We start from the raw sequence: 26077 nt of genomic DNA, 5'->3' as shown, positions 1-26077 counted from the left end.
AACTCCTAGAAACAGAAACAGGCCATTTACAGTAGGTTTATCCATCCTGCTTAGTGCTATTCTAAACAAAATCAAAAAGTTAGCAAACGGGTCTTAATTTAATTTGCAATTCCATACAGATGTCCTGAAGTGGGGTGGGGGTTCTGCTTCAGAGTACGTAGAATATCAGGGTTTTGTTATACTACGTGGATCTATGTGTTTAAGCTAACTTTCAAAAATAAGAAGATAACTGAGAAATATATCAGATTGTTTTCTGAAGACTTTTATATGTAAGCTGAACTCTGACTTTATTCAATAGAGACAGAATCCTATTTTGGTGACGGGGAAACCCAAATCCCATTTCTTCATATTAGAGCATGCTTGAGTGTAACCCGCTATTATATGAGCTGCTCCTGAATTCTAAAAGCATTTTTATTAGCATCTGTACCTTGACAGTTGCTATATAGAGCCATGTTCTCTTTAGCTGAGGCTGCTCTTTAAAAAAAATGCCCATTTATTAATGGGCAAATCTCAACATCTTAGTTTCTTCAGTTATATTTAAAAAAAAAAATACTCTGAACTGAAAGGATTTTAAGGCGACCTGGGTATGAGTTCTAAAACTGTTGCACTTGCAACATCACTTCCGGAACACTTTGAACTACTTCTTATTTGAAGTACAGGTAGTCCTCGACTTATGACCACAATTGAGCCCAAACTTTCTGTGCTAAGTGAGAAATTTGTTAAGTGAATTTTTGCCCCATTTTATAACCTTTCTTGCCAAAGGTGTTAAATGAATCGCTGCAGTTTTTAAGTTAGTGACACGATTGTGAAGTAAATCCGGTTTCTCTATTGACTTTGCTTGTCAGAAGGTTGCACAAAGGACACTGCGACCGTCATAAACATGAGTTAGTTGCCAAGCATCTGAATTTTGATCACATGACTATGGGGATGCTGCAATGCTCATAATGTGAAAAAAGATCGTAAGTCACTTCTTCCGTGCTGTCGTAACTTTGAACAGTCACTGAATGAACTATTGTAAGTTGAGGACTATCTGTATTTACTTCAGAATACGTCAAACTGTCATTTGTCCCCAGGATGACTTAATCTAGAGGAGGATAAGCATAGTCTAAAAGGAAACCCAACATGCCTGATTTCTCTCCAGGGGTTGGTTCCCGAGCTGATGAATTTTGAACATTCTACATAGGAGACATACAGTACTATTTTCTACTGGAGATGCTTTTCACAGCATACTTAATGGAGAAAAATATGCTTATTTTCTTGCAAAAGAAGTACTATGGTATAATTCAGCGTAACTCAAAAAATATTCACATCAGTGCTTCTGATGCTGAAATTACTGCAACAGACTTACCAGTTGCAGAGCCATTCTACAAGAGCAATCAATAACAACAAAAAGTCAGTGACGCTCTGGCCAAATATAATTGTCGGATTATTGAGGTTCACCAAGTTGTTTTTAACTCCTAGCATCCACATAAATTTTCTCCATGCATGTCTAACACACCATTTTCTTCTAGCTTATAATGCCGACTGTGCTCTACTATAAAATATTTCCAGTATCCATCTCCTTGCTGTCTTGTGTGGACAAGGCTTCTTTTTTAAATTCATGTGAATTTGGGAGACATTTGCCAGAAAAAAAATGATTAGAAACTAATTTAACAATATTTTTAAAGTTCTAATGGTTCTATTAACAGGTGACTTTTTCAGTGCAATGTTAAGCTTTGCAAGTGTGCATAAATTCCATCCTCTCTTTTTCTAAACTTCCTTCCTTCCTTTAGATGGCACTGTTTAATCAAAAGAATCTGAAGATGCCAACCCTGCTGGATTGAATTAGTTGGGCAGATGGTACAGGACATAACCTTACTATGCCATGTACGGATTTATAAGTAATGGCCAATACTTGATCACAACCAGAACCAAGCTGACAGCCAGTGCAGCTCACGTAGGAGCTATATAATACTTAATCATGTCCATTACTACCTGTGCTACCACATTCTGGACCAATTAAAACTTCTGGGTAGTCTTCAAGGGCAGTCCTATGTAGAATATGTTATAATAGTCAGGCTTGCATTATCACACATTTTCTTCTACAAGGATCATTAGGAGGATTTAAGGATTTCAAGAGGATTTTAACTACTTCTCTCTCCTATTCAGTGATCCAGACGCAATTAAGATTTCTGTTCCATGCTATTTTTCAAAAATGGGCATACAAGCACACATAGGGGAACCGAGGATTACTCATGACTTGTCAGATTCCAAGATATAGTCTAAAAAGTGTTTTGGTACTGAAATTGAATAAAGGGCTTTGCTCCAGAACAGAACTGCTGCTTGACAGGAATAGGTTTTATTGCCTTGCGTACATTTCTGCACCACAATTAAGACCTGAATGGGTAGTTCTCTATATGTAATTTCAAAATGCATTTAAGAACTAGTTCACCATATTACTTTAAATAGGACCTTCACATTCCCATTTCCTTTACAACAACTAAGTAAGAAGTGTGGTGAGAATGGCTTTTGGAAATTCTCGATTCTATTCTATCTTTGTAATTGGCAGCTTTAAAAATTTATTTCCAACATTTCACAGGGTTGGAAAGAATAAAAAGTAACATAAAATCCAATTATTTTATTGCATTATGTAATAAATTATACAAACTTTCACTTACAAATTTTGAGCGTTCAAGAGAATAAATCTAGAGATTAAATACCTGCCCTATTTAACAAAGTACACTTCTTCAAACTAGATTACTTGTTTAGGTTTGCTAGCCAAATGTTAAAGTATTTACAGATGTATTCTGTTCTTTGTATAAGGTTTCTGCTTTGTTCTTTAAGGTTTCAGCCTTGGCATCATTCTTCTCAACTCCATCCCCCAGTTTGTACATTCGGCTAGCATTGGCACATGCCCATATGTGTCCTAACTCACATGCTTTTAGAGAATACTGCAATGCTTGACTCATATCCTTTGATATCCCAGGAGCTCCCTGAAGATAAATAGTACTTAGGTTGAAACAGCTGGGGACAAAATTACTGTCACAAGCTTTACTATAATAGTCCCTGGCTAAAGGGACATCAGGCTTCTCATTCTCATTTACTTGTCCATCTTGCAGAAGTAATCCAGCACTGTGACAAGCATTGATGGATTTTTTCCCTCCTTTTTCACAAGATTTCAAAAAACATTGGTAAGCAGTTTTCACATCTCTTGGAAGCCCACCTGTAAGAAAAAAGCACCAATTATTGAATAACATTATAGTTGGTTAGTTCATACAACAATGTAAGCCATCAACCATAATTTACAAAATACAGTTGGGTGAATAGACATAAATGCCTGCTAACATACAACATATTTCCTCAACAGCTTTATTTGAATTGTCTTTTCTTTTAGAGATAAACTCAGGAACAGAAAAGGAAATATTTTATCACCTTTTCCAGTCAAATAGTAATTTCCAAGTTTGTAGCAGCTCTCACTGTGCAGATTATTTTCACAATTCTCCTTTAGAACTTTTGCAGCTCCTTTAAAGTTGGACTTTATTCCAGCTAGAAAATCAGCTAAACGATGGCAACCTGCAATTTTCCAAGGAAACAAATCTAAGATAAATTATGTCTGTACTACATTTCTGTTTGCAAGTTTGTTCCCTCCCCCTTTTTTGCTTTGTTGATACTATATTATATTCAGTTAGGATAGTAGTGGATTTATCCTGTTAAAATAGCCCAAAGTATAATATATTATAATTGAGTTCTGGAGTGGAGATTAAACTGATCAATTATCTAATGCTAAGTCACTTAGCTGAAATTGCCAGTATAGAAATTTGATGACTAAATAAATATGCTATTGATTTAGCATATAACTGTATTTTTGGCTAATTGGCTACTTGGATTTTTGCTTAATAACCTCAGATTTGGTAAATATGGAATGCCTCTGGTCAATACATGACCAAAACTACCATTATATTATACTTCCCTATTCCATGGTTTAATTTCTCAGCAGTTTTGAAAGAAGCTAAAATGTTAAATTAGTTTCAAATCATGGTTTAGTCTAAACCAAGTATCTATAGATCTATTTATTAAAAAGGAGATACTATGACTAATTTGAATTTCTTTTTGTGTAAATATGCTCATGTGGTTTATTCTGCTACTAACTCCATACTAAAGATAATAAGGAAATATAGTTATGCCTGAAGATAGGTACAGGAATTAATGTTATAAAATACATAAATCATATGAATTAACATGATTAGGATCTGCCTTCCTTCTAGAAGCATTTTTCAGTTGTACATCCCTAAGTCACGCATGTAACAAAGTAACAGGAATTCATACTTCACAATAGTGATATTAGATAGCAAATCCCTCTACTTCATCCCCAGAGAATATAAAGACAAAGAAAAAAAGAAGAAACCTTCCATCTATTGAACTCAGCTCGTAATCGTACACTCTAAATAAATCGATCTTAAGAGCATTTAGATAATATCCGCAGATTTAACAGTATAATCCTGTTGAAATATAAATTACACTGCAGTCTTCGCGATCATCAATTTCCAGCGCTGCTCCGAACTTACCGTCAGGATCTTGCTCCTTGTAGCACTGGAAACTATATTCTGTTCCCAGATTTTCCAAATAAACTTTCACTTCCTCTTCATCTTCGAAATTGACCAACCCAGACATTTGTCTTCAGTCAGAAATATAAATGGAAACGAAAAACACACCCCGCCTGCGCGATTCGTGCTGAAAAGTGAAAAAAGTGAATATCCTTGAATTCCCACTGTCCCTTCCTGGTAACCGGAAGAAAATCGGGGACGGACGCAATCTGGAGGGCAACTTCCTCTATATAATTTTACGGTAAGACCAAGGTTGGAGGGGAACAGAGTGAATTGTGGTTATAAATTCTACTCGGAAGTAAAAAATTAATCCGGAAGTGGCAACACAGTTATTCCAAAAACGATTATAGCAGGAACTCAAACTGTCTCAAAGTTTTTAATTTCTTTTTAATAAACGTTTGCCAGGAACTCTGTAAAATGCTGCTGTCAGTGGCAAATTCCTGAGGAATAGTCGTGTTAACAACGCTATCTCGTTCATGTTTTTTCAGAAGTAAATTATCCAGTGGTTGTTGCCCAAGAAAGTGGGAATAAGGCACACCTTTTAAGAACAAGCTCTTTTGAATTGTTGCTTACGATTATCAGAAAGCCTTGAAAATTCTTATATGTAGACATTTAAAAACCCTGGTGGTGGTCTTTTTTTTTTTTAGTGCAGATTGCCTTTTAATAGAATGGTAATACTGGTCTGTTCAAACGTTTCTTCACAGTGATCTATGGTTTGGTTATAACAAAAGTACAATAATATTTTTTCTTTGGTACCGGATTTAACTACTGATCTGAATCTCAAATAAATGAATGATCTGAATCTCAAACAAAAATGGGGTGAAAGTGACAGTGTATTTTTCTCTACTAATGGGACAGAAACATCATTTCCAATTTGTATTAATATATTGTGGCTGTTCCACTCTTGTTCTTTTCACAATCAGAATTTGGCTTTGCTTATCATCATCTACTCCAGTTTATATATGTATTTTGTATTTGTGTTGCAATTAGTAAATATTACTGCTAGCGACACCCGTGAGATAATTTTGTGTATGTATGAAAGTTTACTTAGTAATTGCATTCATATAAGCTTCATTTTGTGTACATTATCTGTTGAAATGGGTTGTTCTAATTCTGAACTCCTTAGGTTACCAATCAAAAGGCTTAGGCCACAGGGATGTCCTAGGATTTTTTTCCCCCTGGATTTCTTTTTTCTTAGCAGCCCTCAGTTGATTTTCAGTTTTCATCTTTTATTGTCTTAGTCCTATTCTGTTCTAATTTTGGAGAGTTATCTTGTTGCTTCAGAGATGGATGGATGATCTGAACCCTGAACCCTTTTACATGATTTTTTTCCAACATATTTCAAAACATAATTTTATGCATGTTTTCCAGCATGAAGTTTATATATCATAGACTGTGGCATACAAGTTGTAAGCTATAGTGCTTCCAGTAAGAGTAAGGAATCCTGTAACCACCTTGTTTATGTTTTGATGCCTACCTTTTGATCCCTTTGGTTACTTGAAGTAAATCTAAAAGAAACCATCAGGTGGCAGCAGTTACTTACTTTTGATTGCCGTCTGAAGTTAATCATGGTTAATAAATACTTTGATAGGACATCCATATGGATTGTAAGGAGAAATAAAAAATAAACAAAAGCAACAAGTTATAATATTGGTTGTACAGTGCCCAGAGTTGCTTTTGCTGAGATGGGCGACTACTATATACAAACTTGATCAATAAATTAATATTGCTAGAAAATTACTTAGATTGTCTTATGAATTCACCAAGGGCAGACCTTGATGAAATAATGTTTTGATCTTTAAATATATAAGTGGCTATATTTAGTGATAGCAACTTGTCTGCATGATATTTCTCCCCAAAAGATCAAGGAGACATCAATCTTTTTATTACCCGGAAATGCTTCCATGATTCTATGGTGGTTTTTAAAAAATCTTTTAAGTTTAACTGTACTATTGACCTTGCTACTGACCATAGCTACATTTCCATGTTTGCTGCAACTTAATATTATATGTATTTCAAAATGCATTCACAAGCTACCTGTTTGATGAAAAAAGAAGTGACCTAAAAACATGTGGACAAATAAATAGAGGTGCGATTCAGGATACATTTTCGATTCAGGACTCTCCTACTGTGGTTATTCAGTAGCAAGGAAGGCACTCTGCACGAATGCCGGGACGCTCTTCTTCTCTATTAACGACACCATAAGTTTCAGCAGTTGAACAGGAGAAGGGCGACTGTCAATCATTCCGTCTGCAATTTTACACTCCCCCAACTGGCGAGACTAAACCGCAGGGAATTCGAGGTGACTTACTTCGGAGCAGTTTCGTTGTGACTCCGAACCTTTTGAGGAGAGAGAGAGAGAGAAAAAGCCCTCCTCCAGCTTCTCTAAACGCGTCTCCTTTAAGGGCAAGCAGCAGCTCCCCGAGAGCTTGTGTGTCTGCGTGTGTGGATTTAATGCCGGCTCGGCTGAGGCAAATTCACTTCCAGGTCGAGGGTGACAGCTAAGCTGGGGGGCCCCGGCTCGCTTCTGCACGGTGGTCGGGGCCCGCCCCACAATAACACAAACCAGGAGGCGAGGAGGACGCAACTGTGGGGTCCCTGGCGCAGAAATGGTGAGTGGGTGGGTGGGGGATTGCCGCGGCTGCCTGAAGAGGACGGAGAGATCAAGCGTAGAAGACCCACATGTGGGAGGGGGGGCAAGGCCCCGGGAGAGTACCCCTCTTTTAATTTCGGATTCTGGAATATGGAATAACTGCTTCCTATTTTGTCTCTCCCGATCTGTCACTAATGCGGATCTTGCTTTATTGGTCTCTAGCAAACGGGCGAAGATGTCTCTGGATATTGGGGAAAGGGATTTCGCTAAGCTTTACTCGACCTAATAGGGTAAACAAATAGGCTTGGGGGGGCTACCTGACTCTTGCCTGATGCCCTTAAATAGTGGGATGAGAATAGTGGTAGAAATTTGTGGTTATAGCTTTTAGGAGTGATTGGAATGTGCAGCAGCTATTGGATTCCATTATTGCAAAGTAGGGCTCTATGTGTGGATTCTATTGCAAAGTAGGGCTCTATACATCTCAAAATTCTAGATGGCCACCCGAAAGCGGCCAACACATCCCACTATGTTATCTAGTGGTAGTTTGGATTTTTGCAGCCCAGATAGGATAGCTCTAAGTAAGATGTATCTCATGCTCAGAGGAACCTATCCTTGAGATCTGTTGATGTGTTTGGTTGAACAGACACTTCCATTACTACATAATTGTATTTACAAATGCTAATGGGAATTGGAATCAGAATTTCTCATATAGTCTTGCATTGAAACTCGAGGGAAGAGACATCCATTCGCTTTTCACTATGACTCGGAGAACAGCTTGTTAAATTATAAGGAGTAGTATTTTAGATTGTTTATAACAAGGTAGTTAGGTAAGTGGCTAGTTTTTGTAAGGTGTGGCAGAAATTGATACAGTTTTGGTTAACAAGAATCACTATGTAGTAAGAAAAAAAAAGTCAGCCTTACTTACAGTATGTGTATATGAGACAGATGGACAGAGCCCTTGGAATAGATGGAAAGGCAAAGAATGGGGTATATAGAGACCCCGAGGTTTGAAGCTGTAGGGAAATCCTTCCTGTGAAACTCATATAAACTAGTATGGACAAGGGGGGACATGATAGCAGTATTCCAATATCTCAGGGGCTGCCATAAAGAAGAGGGAATTAAGCTATTTTCCAAAGCACCTGAAGGCAGGACAAGAAGCAACGGGTGGAAACTAATCAAGGAGAGAAGCAACCTAGAACTAAGGAGAAACTTCCTGACAGTGAGAACAATTAATCAGTGGAACAGCTTGCCTCCAGAAGCAGTAAATGCTCCAACACTGGAAGTTTTTAAGAAGAGACTGGACAGCCACTTGTCCGAAATGGTGTAGGGTTTCCTGCCCGAGCAGGGGGTTGGACTAGATGACCTCCAAGGTCCCTTCCAACTTTACTAATATGAATATGAATAGTATGTTGCATACAGTATAACCTGCTATATAGGTTGAGTTCTTTTAGATATAAGGAATAGGGAAAAACTACAGTATATAGTATTTGTTAAGATATCTCTTGTTCAGTAACTCCTAAACCCAGTGCTTTTTTTCTAAAAAAAAAAAAAAAAAAAGGTGCCGGAACTCACACATGTCATATACCTGCCTTGCCTACCCTACAAGGTTCCATCCAAAAAAGGTGCCAGAACTCCGTTCTGGGCGTTCTATGAGAACAAAAGCCCTGCCTAAACCCATAAGAACACTGTCCTCCTTTAGGGCTGGGTTTGGCCAAGCTATAATGATCTTCCAGTCTAACCCACCCATTATATATCTGGTTTTTGATGTGAATGATAGTTTGAGTTAGGCTTTGAACACTACAAGCTGAACATGCATAAAGTATGGCAAAATGCCTGCATTTACTTTAAGAATGTCTTGTAAGCTTTCACACATCTGCCATACCATTTCTTGGTGAAGAAGAACAATGAACAATAGAAATCAGAATGTATTATATGAAAATACCGGTACCTGGATGGCTTTCAACAATGGAAGCGTTTGTTCACCCAAACTTAATCAACTATGAGAAAATTGTGACTTATAATTTTGAATACTGAAGGGAAACTAAAAACCAGACAAGAACTGGAAGAACAGGGCATTGATCTATCATGGTGGCCACACCTGCAAATTCAAACGAGATATGAAAAAGATGTTAAAACATCTGGATTTTACAAAGAACAGACAGAATTTGATCAGATATTATTGACATCAGATGAAAAATTAAGAAACTATAAGTATATGTTAAGTTTAAAGATGGAAGAGTAACAAGTTAAAGAAACAGTGATAATATGGGCAAAAAACTTTGGGCATAACATAGAGTTAGAAAACTGGCAAAGTCTTTGGGAAAGAAATTCTAAAATAAAGACGGTGGCTTACAAAGAAAATCTATATAAAATGTTTTACAGATGGCACTTAACAACTGTTAGGTTAGCGAAACTGTTTAAAAATATGTCTAGTAATTGTTGTAACTGTAGAGAAAAGCCATCTTTGGTGGACATGCCCTAAAGCCAAAAGATTTTGGTCAAGAATACATATATGGTGAGAGAAAATGACTAAAAAACACATAGATTTTAAGCCAGAATTATTTTTGTTAGGTATAATTGTAGGAAATTATGAGAAGGAATGTGTATACTTAATGTTACACGTATTAACTGCAGCAAGAATTGTATTTGCTCAACTTTGGAAAGATGAAGAATTACCAATGGAGGAAAAGATAATTAAGGAAATTTTAGACTGTGCAGAAATGGACAGATTGACACTGAAAATGAAAGAGAAAGAAGATTCAGAATACTTAGAACATGGGATACATTTTATCAATGGCTAGAAAAATGAGGTAGAAAGAAAGGAGTTTAACATGTATTAGTAAGCTAAATATTGAAACCCAGACAATATGTTGCTGATAAAATATTAAGGATTTGTGACTATAGAAAATTAATAAAATATTGAAAAAAAAAGAAATCAGAATGCAGTTTTGGTGTGAGAAAACAAGAATGTTCGGCACACAATTTTATGTCTTAGTATAAAAGATAGATGTATGTTTACCTGTACAATAGTTTTTCCAATGAGATTTTTTAGTATTAAAAAAGGCTGCAGTTTCATGGCATTATGAAATACAAATGATTTTATTTACATGGCCAATAAATATCAGATTGATTCTGGAATAAACTTATCCAAGAAAAAAGAGCACCCATTGTGTTCTAGGACGAATATATTGATTATCTGCTGAGGTTTATAACCTTTAAAAGGTTGTATATAATTACCTTTCTAAATGCTTAAAAATACACTCTGCAGCATGTAATAAATAGGCTTGCAATCTTAAAAATAGACATAGTAAAGAACGTAATATTTAAAAAGACACAGGAATAATTAATGCTTAGTTAAAATCTCAGCAAATTAAAAGAAGGCTAGAAGAACAGATATCTAAGGAGTTTTAGAAAAACTTATTCAAAAGTTTGAAGGCAATGAACTTAGTAGATAAAATGATACAAAAGAGTTTAGACAGGGTTAAGAGAAAATCCATGTAATTTATTATCTAATTTATTGGAGATTCTGAAAGGAATATAAAGTGAAAGAAAGGATTGAAATAGAGAAATGAACACATAGAACAACCATATGGGTTTATCTATAGACATCAGCCCAATATTTATATATTTTAGTCTAACTTTTGGTTCAGAGGTAACATATAGAGATGGAGACATACATCTCTCCCACTGGTTGTATCTTTTACAACTGGATTTGGAGGCACACTCCCACTAATGTAGCAATAACACAAGTCTTCAAGATCAATAGTACTTGATCAACTTGTTCTCCATGAACTATTCAAATCCCATTTTAAGTCATTTAAGTTAGTTGCCATCAGCATACAGTAATAACTTAATTATGTGTTATATAATTTTATTTTTATTTATTCATTTTTGTTTTAAATCTCTTGCAGTCAATATTAATAAACCCTGTCCCTGGTATTGAAAAAGGAAGAATATTTTTTCTTGCCCACCTTTTTCATGCTTTCCCTGTAAAAAATATATGATTAGTTGCTGTCTGTTGATATTGCATAGCAAACAATGAGGCAAGACTTCATATTGAACATTTCCAAATATTTGTTCCAGAACTTTTGTGAAAGTAATTTATCATTCAAAGACAGCTTTTCCTACTTGGTTCTATTCAGTTGGATAGAACAATGCTGAGTGCAATTCCAGCATGCAATTCCAGCATACAAGATCCCAGATGGAAGAAGTTTTTAACATCCACCTTGTCTTAGACCAGTTTGAATAAGGTCTCTTTACTGTTTATAGTAACTTAAATCTATTCTTTACATTTTCTCCATGAAATTTCTCTATACGACAAGCACTAAATATCTGATTTTCCCATTCAAATTTTCTGAAAAAGGAATATTCCCAGATCATTCCCAAGCTAAATGTTAGAAATGGGCTGAGAATACTTTTTCAGGCAGACCTAGTTTTAACTGGATTTTTGAAGTAGAAAATACTCTTATGAGTAAATAATGAGCAATGCTCATGTAAGTAATGAGCAATGCTATGTGAAAGAGGAAGTTGAAGTTGCCAGAACCTTGGGTGAAAGTGACATGTCATACTGATATTTAATATAATGCAAACATTAGCAACAGAAAACAATCCAACCAGTTTCTTGAACTTCAAAAGAGCTGACTTTAACAAACTCAGAGAGAACCTAGGAAAAATCCCATGGATGAAAATCCTAAAGGGGAAAACAACCTAAGAAGCATGGGAAACTCTGAAAAAATGCGATCATAAAAGCCCAGACCAGCACAATACCACTGAAAAAGAAAAACAAGAAATTCAAAAAGAAACCAGCATGGCTGCACAAAGATCTCTCTGACAAACTGAAAGACAAAAAGGACAAATACAAAACATGGAAAGAGGGGCACATAACTAAGAGTGATTATCAGCAGACAGCCAGAACATGCAAAGATGAAGTCAGGAAAGCAGAGGCTCAGAACGAACAAAGACTTGCAACAGAAATCATGGATAATAAAAAAAGTTTCTTCCAACACATTAAGAAAAAAGTCAAGGAAACTGTAAGTCCACTAAAGAGAGAAGATGGCAAGGAAATAACAGGCAACAGGGAGACAGCAGAGCTGTTTAACTCATACTTTGCATCAGTCTTCACACAACAAGAAACTATAGCCCAACATAACAAAAAAAAACCACTGCAAAAGACAAATTAGAAACAAAAATTAAAATAAGCAAGAAAATGGTAAGAGAACACCTACCCAACCTTGACAAATATAAATCACGGGGGCCTGACAGATTACACCCAGAATTCTGAATGAGCTGGCAAATGTTATCTCAGAACCATTGCACCACATCTTTCAAAACTCCTGGTTCACTGGGATTGGAAAAGGGCTGATGTGGTTCCCATCTTCAAGAAAGGAAAAAAAAAAACCCCAGAAACTACAGACCAATCAATTTACCATCAATACCTGGGAAGATCCTAGAAAAGATAATAAAAAAACAGATCTGTGAACAACTAGAAGCAAACAAAGTTATAATCAGTAGCCAGCACGGGTTTGTTAAAAACAGATCATGCCAAACCAATCTTATTTCATTCTTCAACAAAGTGACTAAACTAATAGACTAGCGAAATACTGTGGACGTAGTATACTTTGACTTCAGTAAGGCATTTGATAAAGTATACCCACCTACTCCTTGGTAAGTTAGAAAAAGGTGGAATAGACAACATCACCACCAGATGGATCTCAACGGCACTATATTCACATGGAGAGGAATAAACAGTAGGGTACCACAAGGTTCCGTCTTAGGCCCAGTACTCTTCAATATATCAGTGACTTAGATGAGGGAATTGAATGGGAACTCATCAAATGTGCAGATGACACCAAATTGGCAGGAGTAGTCAACACTCCAGAAGACAAACTCAGGATCCTAAAAGATCTTGACAAACTTGAACAATGGGCCCTATCCAACAAAATGAGTTTCAAAGTAGAAAAAAGCAAGGTTTTACATTTAGGCAGGAAAAATCAAAGGTACAAGTACAGATTGGACTAGACCTGGCTCAAAAACAGTAACTGTGAGAGGGACCTTGGAGTCCTAGTGGATGATCACTTGACTATGAGCCAACAGTGTGCAGCAGCAACCAAAAAAGCTAATACAATCCTGGGTTGTATAAACAGAGGCATAGAATCAAGATTACGCAAAGTATTAATACAGCTTTATAAAACTTAGTAAAACCACACCTGGAATACTACAGCCAATTTTGGTCACCATATCAAAAAAAAGATATTGAGAGTTTGGAAAAAATTCAGAGAAGAGCAACTAAGATGATCAAAGGTCTGGGGACTAAAACATACAAAGAACGGCTGCATGACCTGGGTTTGGCTAGTCTAAAGAAAAGAAGAAATAGGGGAGACATGATAGCAGTATTCCAGTATTTGAGGGGCTGTCACAAAAAAGAGCAGGTTGCATTATTCACCAAAGCACCAGAGGGCAGGACAATGGTTGGAAACTGATCAAAGAGAGAAGCAACCTGGAATTAAAGAGAAACTTCCTGACAGTGAGGACAATTAACCAATGAAACAGCTTGCCCCCAGAAATAGTGGGTGCTCCATCACAGGAGATTTTTAAAAAGAGGCTAGACTGAGATGGTATAGGTTCTCCTGCTGGAGCAGGGGGCTGGACTAGAAGGTCTCCAAGGTCCCTTCCAGCTCCTATTCTATTCTATTCTATTCTATTCTATTCTATTCTATTCTATTCTATTCTATTCTATTCTAAGACATGTTGCTGAGAGAGTGAAACTTTTTTTCTCTTGATTCACTCTGACCATAACTTTTAATCCATCTTGTTGGCTTTATGTATATTTTATCATTAGGAAATATACTGAAAGTAGGGATTCTACCAACACTGGTGCCTAGCTGTTTGGTCTGTATGTACAGTCACCAGATTGCAAGCTGTTTTAATGCCATCTGTGTGCTGTGATAGTAGCAATAATGTTGATAATTCAAAGTAAACCATTACTGTGCAATTAGCTTGATACTAATAAGAACTGCATCCTCCCCTTTTCCATATTTTACTCTAGTTTCTGTTTAATAATATTTTCTGGAAGAATGATTAGTCTTCAGTCTTAAGAATTAGATATGTCAGATTCAATTATGTGTATAGCTGAGAGAATGAACTGGGTGTTGCATATGCGGTTTTTTGGATATGCTTTTTGTGAAGCCTGAATGCATTTTATTTTAGCTTAGTGGTTCTCAACCTTTTTAATGCTGCGACCCCCAACCAGTCATAAGTCGAGGACTACTCAACCAGTCGTAAGTCGAGGACTACTCAACTGGTGCAGCACCGTTTGCAGAATGGGACTTTTGGCGGGCTCAGCAGGGCAGAGACAGCCTGGACAATTCCTATTGCTTTTGAAAGCCAATAGAATTAGACTCTATTCAAGAGAGTCTATTCTATTGGCTTTCAAAAGCCAACAGAATAAAAGGGAGTAGCACAGCTAAGGAAAAGGGGAGGGGAAATGGCGGACTGCGTTGTTTGGCGACCCCGGTGAAATGGTCGTTCGACCCCAAATGGGGTCCCAACCCACTGGTTGAGAACCACTGTTTTAGCTCATCTGAGTTCTAAGATAAGCTTACATGAAGCAAATAAACAAGGCAAAAAGCTTATATAAAATTTCAAGCTGAGATCAAAGAGAATACTATTCTTGAGCCAGACTGGTACATTGGCTTGGACTTAAATTTTTTAATTGAAGAAATAATTGGTAGAGCTATTTTTAAAATTTTCTGTGTACAGCTTGCTTTTTTTTTGTCTGCATTGTGAATGAGTCACAATATTTGTGTTACTCTGTGAGCTACTGAAAGTTAAATTATTGAAAACGACAGACTTGTATGTAGATACAGGGAAAACAAAGGGAAAATACTTGGATAATTTGAATAAGAAAGTATCTGTGCTTTAGTTCATGAATACTTGTTTATTATAAATTATGAACTGTACATGTTTTGCAATATGTTACCATAACAACATGAACCAGTGCAGAAGACACAAGGATAACCAAAACAGTCATTGTTTTGTGTCCTCTATGTCCATTCTAACATGTTTCTTCAGCATGAGGAATAAAATTATAGGACTGTGCCCAAGTCCACAATCTGACACTTAAATTAACTTCCTACTCTGTAGTACAAGAAATACAGACTTGGAAAATGATCTGTTAAATCCACCTTAAAAACCTTAAGTGTGGTAATGCTGTTCAGCCAGTTTTGTTGAACATATTACTCTTGCTTGATGATTCAGGATTCTGCTTAATAAGAAAAGTGTATATTTGCATTACTTTGTATGTTTAAATATCATTTTAGGTGCCACTCTTAAGTAATGGCCAGAGCTGTTAAAATTAGCTAGACATCATTTATTCATTTGTTGATTCTCTTTTTTATATGATAGAATAATATCTAGCTAAATTAGTCATAATTTAGTTTAGCTTTCACTACTTGAAAAACTGAAACTTAATGAGCTCTTCTCCCTCTAAATATCAAGCATTTGTGTGTCTGTTGTGTACTACAACATGAATCTCTTTGTAGATGATGGGTGAGGATGATGGAAATAAATTACCTACTACAGAAAAATTACAATTGTTGGGAAACAAAACTGGATTTGAATGGTGTAACACATGTCAAAAAGGAGAACCTGTATCACCAAAAAGAGGCCAGAGTATCATCAAATATGGAGATAATAATTTATATATGGAGATACGGTTTTGAGACAATAACTGTAATTGAAATAGAAAGGAGGGACCTGTCAAAGAGATAATGGCTAGTTCACACTTCTGCATTGAGCCATAATCTGATATGCTTGTTTTTAACAGAATAACAGACTTAGAATGGTTTTGTCTTAGCAGGGTTGCGTACATTTAGCCATTGAATGTAGAATCCAGCCAATATGATTTATTTCACATATGATGTATAACACCAAAGCTTAGCATCATGAGCGAACGAAGCCAATAATTAAATAACTTGTATTTTTTTAGTGGCTGATACAGGTCATTGTTTGCTACGTTTCTTTAAGGTTCTTTTTCTTTAAAATGTATTTGGAATAGACAGTTTTCCAACAGAAAATAGTCCTTTGTAAAATAGGACATGTGTACACAAACACACCTGCCCACCAGTGTTGCTCTAAGTCTAGTTTCCCCTCTTCTTCCATATGTATAGTTTGAGATCCGAAACTAAAAGTAAACCAATAAATAGTATATCAGTTTTGAGTACAGGTATGTTCAGTCTTTGGCACTTGTTTGACCCTATAAAATAGAGATCAGAGTAAGTGATACCATATCAGAAAAATCATTTCTTGCTCTCTTCCCTTTTGGGTCTGTAATTTCATTTTGAAAGTAAATTACCTTTATGTCAATGATTTGTAATTACATGATTTCAGCCAGCTACATACTTATGTAAATGGACATTTATTACAATGCAGATTGTCACCACTGGCACAAAATGGCCTCTGGTACCAGCTTCTCCTTTCTAAGTTTTATTTTTAGTGGTGATGAGAATTGCAAGTGCAGTTCTCCCTACACTCTTGTCAGTTAAACTGTGATAAATGCTGCCTTTCTGAATTGCAAATGTTAGACATTGGACTTCTTTCTGCAGGAAGAAGCTTCACCATATTCTCTGCTTGACATCTGCTTAAATTACCTAACCTCTGATCTTGAGAAGTTTTGTACAGAAAGGCAAGATGGGACATTATGTTTGCAAGAGCCTGGAATATTTCCACAAGAAGTGGCTGATCGATTGCTGCGGACAATGGCATTCCACGGTAAAATAATCCATCCAGATCTGGTAATTGGGGACTCTGTTCAAGTGAGCCATCTTAGTTATTTAAACTAGGGCTTGAGTTTCCCTGCATTTGATTATGATCTCCCACTTGATTTGGCATGGCTATTTTTTAGCTGAAGGGATGCAAAATTGATGGCATTAAGAATTAAACGGTATTCTACGCATCAAGCAAATAGAAGGCGATCAGAACATTCTCTTTCATTAGCCACTGTAAATTACAGTACAGCATTTAACGGTATTTGAGGCATGGCAGTTTTTGGGCAATTGGAGAATGGAAGTGATAACACTAAAAAACCCCTTGTGTAGAAGTGCTCCGGCAATGGCACCGTGCAGAAGAGGAGAGGATAAGTTGGTATTATTGTAGCTGTCCTGTGAAATCAGCTTGTTAAAACCAAAAAAAAAAAAAAAAAGTTGGGGATGGAAAGAAGAAAGAGGACGTTTGAGAATAAGGAGTGCAATTGATTCCTACTTTCTCCTTTTTGAACTTGCTTTTTCTTTGCTATCTGGGCCTGAAGTGGAAATTCCCTGAATTGTGATAGCTGGTTTGTTTTTCACTTTTAAAACTGTATATGTGATGTGCCTGGTACTCTTCCCTCCCTTTAGGGCTGCTTAACGATGCAACAGTGGGGATCTTTCGAGGCAACCAGATGCGTTTGAAAAGAGCCTGCATCCGTAAAGCAAAAATTTCCGCGGTAGCTTTTTGGAAAGCATTCTGCCACCACAAGCTGGTGGAGCTTGATGCGACTGGTGTAAACGCAGACATCACAATCACAGATATCATCAGCGGACTCGGCAGCAATAAGTGGATTCAGCAAAACCTTCAATGCCTTGTGCTGAACTCGCTAACTCTTTCCCTGGAAGATCCCTATGAAAGGTGCTTCAGTCAGCTGACGGGTCTTCGTGCGTTGAGCATCACCAATGTTCTCTTCTACAACGAAGATCTGGCTGACGTGGCTTCGCTTCCACGACTAGAAAGCCTGGATATCTCCAACACTTCCGTCACCGACATAACCGCAATCCTTGCCTGTAAGGATCGCCTCAAATCGCTTACTGTGCACCACCTGAAATGCTTGAAAATGACAACCACTCAGATTTTGGATGTAGTACGAGAGTTAAAATTCCTGAATCACCTTGATATTTCAGATGATAAGCAGTTCACGTCGGATATTGCCCTTCGTTTGTTAGAACAGAAAGACATCTTGCCTAATCTTGTATCTTTAGACATCTCGGGGAGGAAGCATGTGACTGATGAAGCTGTGGAAACGTTTGTAAAACAACGGCCCTTAATGCAGTTTGTTGGGCTTCTAGCTACTGATGCTGGCTATTCATTATTTCTCACTGGAGAAGGGAATTTGAAGGTAGGTACCTATTTGTTACAGTAATTATGACAGATCTGAATTATTTAATGAAAGCAATCAAACTGATCAATGGGCCAACTCTGATGGTTTGGGGTAAAAGAGGACATGGGGGGGCATACCAAGATAATGGCAACTATAGATACTTATTCAAAACCCATCTTAACTCTAATAATATCCCCCTCCAAACTAATAATTGTATGGGGTGCTTTTAAATTTTTCTTTTTACAGCAGCAAAATCAAACAACTACAAGTGCAACATCAGCAGAAGAAAATTCAATAGCAGCTGTCCAGTGATCCATTACATACATTATAATGATTCAAATAAACTAAGCATAGCAAAAAAAAAAAAAAAGAATAGAAAGAAATGAAAAAGGTGATGCATATAATACACATTTTTATTAAATCTAGATTGTATAGAAATGTATTGCTTCCCCTTCTCACTTTTTGAATGTAAGGGCTTTTCAAAATAGATAACAGATTCGTATTCTCGAATCCAATACTTAATATCAGGAGGAGAAAGTTATTTCCATTTACTTTAGCTTATCTCGGTAGAGTTAAAAGTTCATTAAATAACGAATTCTATATTTTAGGAATGTACAACCACTGTTTGTGGCTATTTTGGTTAGCAACCATTTGCAAATATGACCATAATGAACAGTAGTAAAAATGAAATTTCTAACCAGTGTGTGCTCTCATGAACAAATTTCTATGCCTGACAACAATTCATGTGTATATAAGTATATAATAATGCATGTGTACAGGAAACGTTTATTTGAATGTGACAGTAATTCAACTAGCGATCTTTGCAACCATTTCGTACAACGACCAAATCGTTATAATGAAATGTGCTTGCTAAACACAGAGAGGGTGTAGTTTAACATTAGATTTACATCTTTATTATATATATTTTTTGCAAAGCTGTATTAATTTATGCTATTATTTGAAACTAAAACAAATGCATGGTTGGACAACATGTCATGAGTAAAAAAAAATATGTAAAATTTCTTATAATGCCCCATAAAAAAAAATTAACCATTTTTTTTGTGGAATCTAGTAGACATGAAGTAATGTTTTCTGAAAATTAATTTTGTTCTTAAGTTATAAGAAGTAGGTTTTGTTTCTTAAAATCTGGATCCTTTGACTTTTCTACACTGGTGTTAGATATGTATTTAACACTAGCTTTCATTCTCTTTTTAAATTAACTTATAAAACTAAATTGTCGGTTTCACTGTGCTCCATCTTTTAAGGATCCTAAGACTGCAGGTTCCTCTTTCTTTTATCATTACTTTTCTTTCATCATAAGCTATCCAAAAGGCTCACTGGAACCATATAGCTAGTAAAAAGTTATCTTAAAAATACATGGTGTTATGTGTGGGACACATGAGAAATGTATTACTACCAAAGAAATTTTTTTTATAACTTTCTTTATTGTTTAAAAAGAAGCTGCTATAAAACAATTGGAAAAAAAATAAAGGACTGCTTTATACATATTATCTTTCCTGAGTAATTTTCATTTTTAAGAATTCTGAGTGTAAAACTTTATTATAGTGTGGAATGTCTCCTGCTTAGAGATTATTGGCATTTCCTAAACGTTATCTAAGTTCTTTAGGGAGGATTCAGGAAAATGGAGTGGCTCCAGAGATATATGTCCCACGATCACCCTTCTATATCTCAGCTTGTGGGTGGGTGCAGTGGTGGGATTCAGCCAGTTCGCATCAGTTCAGCAGAACCAGTAGCTAATTTTTTGTTGCCCAGGCCCAGAATGGACTTCCGGAAACAGCATCCACACACAACTGTTTGTTCACATATTTGAATCCCATCACTGCGTGGGTGGTCCAAAAACCATGCTTATTTTTTTTTTCTATGACTCCATCTGTTACTTGCTTTTTCCTTCAGTGTAGATAATAAATCACCTTGCTCTTAAATCCCCCCTATCGCAACAACGACAATAATAAGTTCACTTCACTTTTTGTGTGACTAGTTTGTTGCTTGGTTGTTGTTCTTGTCACTTCCAATGTGCAGAATAATGAGATGCAGAGGGTGCTGCGTTTCTGTCTGTAAAGAACAGAGAAGTTCCTGCCAGCCAAACAATAGGGCTAATCTATGAAACAGCAGTTCTGGGTTCATGGCTGGGTTCTATTGCTCTAGTCTAGTATAAATAATAATGTAATTTGTTTGGTTTTGGTTTAGCACAGGGGTAGGCAACCTTGGCTCTTTTATAACTCATGGACTTCAATTCCCAAAATTCCTGAGCCAGCCATGCATATGTCAAGCTCTAACATTGTATGTTGCGGTTTGTGGCTTAATATTTACACAAAAACTTGTAACAATTCAGTAACAATTCTGGTTACTGAAATTGTCAAACAACCAACTTATTGTGATGTACAAACCAGATCAAGATATTCTCTCCTGATTAGTTCTTCAATATTTTTGATATATTACATTGTACAGGTAGACCTTGACGTACAATAGTTCATTTAGTGACCGTTCAAAGTTACAATGGCACTGAAAAAAGTAACTTGCGACCATTTTTTACGCTGATGACCATTGCAGCATCCCCATGGTCACATAATCAGAATTCAGACGCTTGGCAATTGACTCATATTTATGACGGTTGCAGTGTCCTGGGGTCATGTGATTACCTTTTGCGACCTTTTGACAAGCAAAGTGAATGGGGAAGCCATAGTCACTTAACAACCGTGTTACTAACTCAACAACTCCAAGGATTCACTTAACAACTGTGGCAAGAAAGGTCGTAAAATGGGGCAAAACTCATTTAACAAATGTCTGTGGTCGTAAGTCGAGGGCTACCTGTTTATGTTTAGCGTCCTAGACTTGTATATTGCCAGTGTTACAAATTTATATCGAGGAGTTCCTCCTTGTAGGTCAGTAAGCTTATGTTTCAGTTGCAGTTTTTATTGGTATCAAAGATGATGGATAGAAAGTGGTTACCTATTCAGAATAAATTTCTTATAATGCCAGTCCTGGTGTTGTTTAATATTTTAAAATAATTTATACTTGTATTTCAGCACTTGCACGGTTCTTTCTAAACAATATTTGTATGAGCTAGGTTAGCACCACAAGCTATATTACATCTGGTTTGCAAATCACAAGTAAGGCTTTTGATGTACATACATACATACATACATATATATATGTTATATATATATATACAGGTAGAAGTATACATGTACACAAATGTCTAATGTTTCTTTATTGCAATATCTATAGACCACTTCTTAGAAAAGCAATTTATTATAGAACTGAACGATCAGTTGAAGAACTGCTTTAAAACTCTGGCACAGTTTAACTTTGAGGATGCTTTATCTGGTACATAGGTACTAATTATTTTGGGATATTCAGTGAATCTGTTGCTTTGCATCTGCATTTGCAATGTACTCTGTGTACCAGAGTTGTCTACCGGTTGGAAAACAGACTTGCCGATACATCGTTTGTCCAGTTTATCGATAATGTCATCAAGATGCCTTACTAAATATGATGAGGGTGAAACTGGCATGGAAAAATACAAAATAAATAAAAAGAGAAAATAAACATAAAAAAATAATATAAACACTGTGAACATTGCTTGAAAATATTTGATTTTAGTTGCAAATAGTTCAAAGTTCAATTGTGTATGGTCATAGAACCACATTAGAGGAAAATATTTGAAAAGCCTAATATATTTTGGGAAATTTCTGTCAGCTTGGCCTGCTTTGTGTTTTATACACTAAAACACTTATATTCTGCAATCCCGTGTGCTTTAAAAATCTCAGTTCAGCATTTGTAGGCTGATCCCCAAGCCCACTTATATATATAAGAAAAATTCAGAAAGGGTAAGTTTAACATGTAGAACTTTTCAGCAAGATATATAACTTTCAGTCTTTTTCTCTTGTGGTGAAGTAAAAATAGATAATTTGAAAATATTTCTGTTATCTGTATTCTCCCCCCTCCCGAATTGCAAACTGATACATTGTGTGTTCTGTATTTTGAAGGTTTCTGGAGAAGCAAATGAAACTCAGATTTCGGAAGCTCTGCGGCGTTACAGCGAGCGGGCATTCTTTGTGAGGGAGGCACTATTTCATCTGTTTAGCCTTACGCACTTTATGGAAAATACCAAACCAGAAATTCTGAAGGTAAAACTATTTAAACTAATGGGACATCTCTCTAACAGAATCACAAAATGTGATGTACTTTAGGAAAGCAGAGATCGTGGAAGATGTATGCACTGACAGATTTGGGGGGGGGGGTGATAAAAAGAGAAATGCGTTTTAGCAACAGTTCAGAAGCTGTGGTTGCTATGTTTACATAAGGTATGCTAAATTTAGTACAGAAGAAGCAGGAGGCATTGCCTACATCCACAAAACACTGCAGACCACATATCTGTAGTTGTGGAGTAGAAATCTTATTCATTCAGCAATTGTCAAATGAAATGATATCCAATTAAATTGATTAGCTTTCCATAGTGCGAAGTGGCCAAACAGTGAATAGAATTAGGGCCTGCCATTATGGATTGGTACAACACAGTAGCAAAGTAGCAAGGTAAGAAGTGAGCATTTTCCTATAGGCATGAAAGGAAAATGTAGGAGAAAGAGCCTTCCTTCCAAAAATAGAAGTGAGCTGCTCAGTCTTTTGATCTTTTCTCCAATGGTTCAGTTTAATTACTAAAAAAAATCAATAAAATTGACATAGTCCCTATTATTTATATCGTAAAATAGATAGCAGTATATGCAGCTCCAGAGGGGTTTTGGTTTTTTGCACAAATTTGTGTGAGATTGTCCAAAGCTGTATTTCATAAGTTTGCCCCAGGCCAGAGAACTAGGTCCCTTTTCTGTCCATTTTATTCAATATTAAGATGGAAGGAAAGAAAGTGGAGGGTTATAGGGCCAGGCCTTTTGACACATTAACTCTAGTTATGAAAAGAAAAAGTTGGTTAGTTCCCTATCTGAAAATGATCAAGGTAGGTCTGTGAATTAGAGTGTGAGATACCTGCCAGCTAGTTTAAAAACTTTGGGAATGCGAAAATCATTCTGCTTTGGATGTGGTAGCTGTTTTCATTGTAATGTAGGTGAAAAGCCAACTCCCAATTTCCTCTCTTGATCCTTCGTTCCAGCTTGTAGTTGTTGGCATGAGAAATCATCCTCTGAATTTGCCTGTGCAATTAGCAGCAAGTGCCTGTGTGTTTAACCTGACAAAACAAGATTTAGCTGCAGGCATGCCAGTTAGGCTCCTAGCAGATGTTACCCACTTACTCCTTAAAGCCATGGAGCATTTCCCCAACCACCAACAAGTAAGTCTTTCCATTTTTTTTTTTTTTTGAGGTAATAGACATAGCATTTTTAATGCAGAACCAGTGTACTGATTTTTTTTTTAAGCCTGTGAGATGAATTCTTAGAGTAGATGCACCAAGTGCTTCATATATACTGTTGATTTTGAGTATGGATGGACAGGTGTTAAAATGGTTTTTAAAATGTTTGTACTTTGCAACAGGAATGAAAGTGATTATTGTCTTTTTGGAAAGGTTGAGCTAAGCAGCTTCAGTGTAATATACTCTGAATATAACCAATATTGGTTCATAACTGATGGAAATGATAGAGCATACGAAGAGCTCAGGATTGAAATGAGGGGTCCTTGATTGGTTTTGTTATGTCCCGAGCCTTTGCAAACGGCTCGGGCGTTTGCAGGCAGTCCCGGGCAGGTGCAAAGCTGCCCGGGACCAGACAGGCTGTCGCCAGCGCCGTGCGCATGCGCGGGTGCTGGCGCGGGAAAAGTAACCCATTTACCCGGGAGTTGCCTATATAAGAGGCTGCGAGGCGTTTGGGCGAGGCTGAAGCCATCTTCCTGTAAGCTGAACGCTGAATAAAAGAAACTGAGAACTCCAGCTGCTTCTCGTGTCTGCTTTCCCGCCAAGGACGCAACACTGGCGACGAAGGTGGGATGCCTTGCACTACCTGGAAAGGAAGAAGTGTAAGCTTACCCAAGGAGTCCTGAGCGGCGGAAGAGGAACGGCGTCGACTCGGCAGCTGCCCGCCAATCCGGTGCGCATTCGGGGGTAGGCTGGCTGATAGACCCGTCTCCTGAAGATCCGAAGATGGCGAAAATCGGAAGGCTTTCGGAATTCGACGTCTCACATCCAGAGCGGTGGGAGTCCTACGTATCCAGAATGGAGAACTACTTCAAGGCAAACCAAGTGAGGGAAGATAGCTTGAAGGCCGCCACCCTGCTTTGCGTTTGCGGCCAAGACGCCTTCGAAATCGCAGAAAACCTTGCAGCACCTGTTCCAGTAGAGTCTGTAAGCTACGCAGACCTGAAGAAGCTGATGAAAGAGCACTTCCACCCCAAGGTGTCCGTTATCTCATGGCGCCACACCTTCGAGCAGAGGGATTAACGGTCCGGTGAAACAACCAAGGAATACATCGCCGCGCTACGGAAGGCCGCCAAGCCCTGCGAGTTCAAGGACCTCGAGGAACGACTGAGGGACCGATTCGTGTGCGGGTTAAGGCATCGCGAGCTACAACAGAGACTTTTTGCAAAGGAAGAATTATCCTTCCAAGACGCCTTAAGGGAAGTCACCGCAGAAGAAGCAGCAGGCGGCGCCATCAAAAACATGCGGCCGATCAGAAACAGTGCAGAGGGTGCGTCCGTGCACCAGGAAGACGTCCGACGAAACTCCGAGGAGGATCCGGACGAGGAAGTCGACCGTCTACACCCCGCGAAGGAAGAGAACCAGAAGGGAAGCTCTTCGGCTCCGCTCAAGTGCATCGGCTGTGGAGGTCGCCACAGAAGAACCGACTGCAAGTTCCGCTCCGCTACCTGCCGGGCATGCGGCAAACAAGGGCACATTGCAGCTGTGTGTCTGAGCCGACGAAAGGCACAACCCCAAGAAGAACGCCTGAAAGGTACCAGATTCCCCAGCCAGAATAGGGTAGGTTTTTGCGCTTCGCGAAGAAGCATCTGTAGAACAGGCACACACAAGCCCATGAAGAAAAAGCTGTCACTCAACGTGAAGCTACAAGGGGTTCCATTATCTATGGAACTAGACACAGGGTCTGCCCTGTCCATCATTTCATTGCATACATTTAGGAAGATTTGTTCCAGAAGTGGGTCTAAGGCCAAGTTAAGGCCTTCTGATATTGTATTAACAGATTTTCAGAACTCAAGAGTGTGTGTTAAGGGGGAGGCCACCCTTAACGTGCAATACAAGAGTTTTGAAGGTCCACTAGACTTATTAGTAGTAGGGGGTGAACGAACGAGTCTCATAGGACTCGATTGGTTTGAGGCCCTGGGGATACACGTCACAGGACTCAACAGCTTACAAACACTCGACCTACAGGAAGTCTGCAAAGAATTTGCAGATGTTTTCAGCCCCCAGCTGGGCACATTCAAAGGACCACCTGTGTCCTTAAAGCTAGACCCCACTGTCACTCCCATTAGGATTAAAGCAAGAAGGGTCCCTTTTGCTTTAAAAAGTAAGATTGACACTGAACTAGACAAACTAATCCAACAGGGAATCCTAGAACCTGTTGATTCCAGCCCGTGGGAGACCCCCATTGTCACGCCTCTAAAGGCAAATGGGGACATTCGCATTTGTGCTGATTACAAATGCACACTCAATAAGGCATTGCAGCAACATGCCTATCCTGTTCCTGTGGTCAGTCACATCCTGGCCTCTCTCAAGGGGGGGCGTGTTTTTGCAAAGCTTGACCTAGCTCAAGCATATCAACAGCTGCCTGTTGATGATGATGCTGCCATAGCTCA

General features: G+C 37.8%; 2 protein-coding genes across 3 annotated transcripts in view; one reads left to right on the top strand and one right to left on the bottom strand.

Moving 5' to 3' along the window:
- Window positions 1-2602: 2602 nt before the first annotated feature.
- On the bottom strand, window positions 2603-7035 carry LOC120297339 (cytochrome c oxidase assembly factor 7). 2 transcript variants are annotated; one of them, XM_039319861.1, is made up of 4 exons: window positions 6895-7035; window positions 4545-4710; window positions 3412-3552; window positions 2603-3202 (listed from the first exon to the last, which is right to left on the bottom strand). In XM_039319861.1, the coding sequence occupies exons 2-4, from the start codon at window positions 4648-4650 to the stop codon at window positions 2754-2756; spliced, it is 696 nt and encodes a 231-aa protein (XP_039175795.1). In that variant the 5' UTR covers window positions 4651-4710; window positions 6895-7035; the 3' UTR covers window positions 2603-2753. The 2 variants fall into 2 exon arrangements, with proteins under 2 accessions (XP_039175795.1, XP_039175793.1); XM_039319859.1 differs by lacking the exon at window positions 6895-7035 and having other exon boundaries at window positions 4545-4821.
- Window positions 7036-7056: 21 nt separating this feature from the next.
- LOC120297338 (protein zyg-11 homolog B) overlaps window positions 7057-26077 on the top strand; it is a 31127-nt gene continuing 12106 nt past the window's right edge. Inside the window, exons 1-5 of the mRNA XM_039319858.1 lie at window positions 7057-7195; window positions 16779-16944; window positions 17568-18322; window positions 22315-22455; window positions 23433-23609. Of these exons, the coding sequence (XP_039175792.1) occupies window positions 7193-7195; window positions 16779-16944; window positions 17568-18322; window positions 22315-22455; window positions 23433-23609 (1242 nt within the window). The 5' untranslated portion in view covers window positions 7057-7192. The remainder of the gene's footprint in view (window positions 7196-16778; window positions 16945-17567; window positions 18323-22314; window positions 22456-23432; window positions 23610-26077) is intronic.

Source organism: Crotalus tigris, unplaced genomic scaffold (assembly GCF_016545835.1).
Source record: "Crotalus tigris isolate CLP2741 ecotype Arizona unplaced genomic scaffold, ASM1654583v1 scf7180000023617.9722795, whole genome shotgun sequence".
NCBI classification, from domain to species: Eukaryota; Metazoa; Chordata; class Lepidosauria; order Squamata; family Viperidae; genus Crotalus; species Crotalus tigris.
Note: the sequence above shows the minus strand (reverse complement) of the source record. Positions and strands in the feature narration are given on the sequence as shown.

What these genes read in the sequence shown, in the direction of transcription:
- LOC120297339 (XM_039319861.1), bottom strand. Translation starts at nt 4,650, where the DNA reads ATGTCTGGGTTGGTCAATTTCGAAGATGAAGAGGAAGTGAAAGTTTAT. An exon ending in CAAGGAGCAAGATCCTGACG is followed by an intron (nt 3,553 to 4,544) that starts GTAAGTTCGGAG and finishes GGAAAATTGCAG; the next exon opens with GTTGCCATCGTTTAGCTGAT. An exon ending in TTACTATTTGACTGGAAAAG is followed by an intron (nt 3,203 to 3,411) that starts GTGATAAAATAT and finishes TTTTTCTTACAG; the next exon opens with GTGGGCTTCCAAGAGATGTG.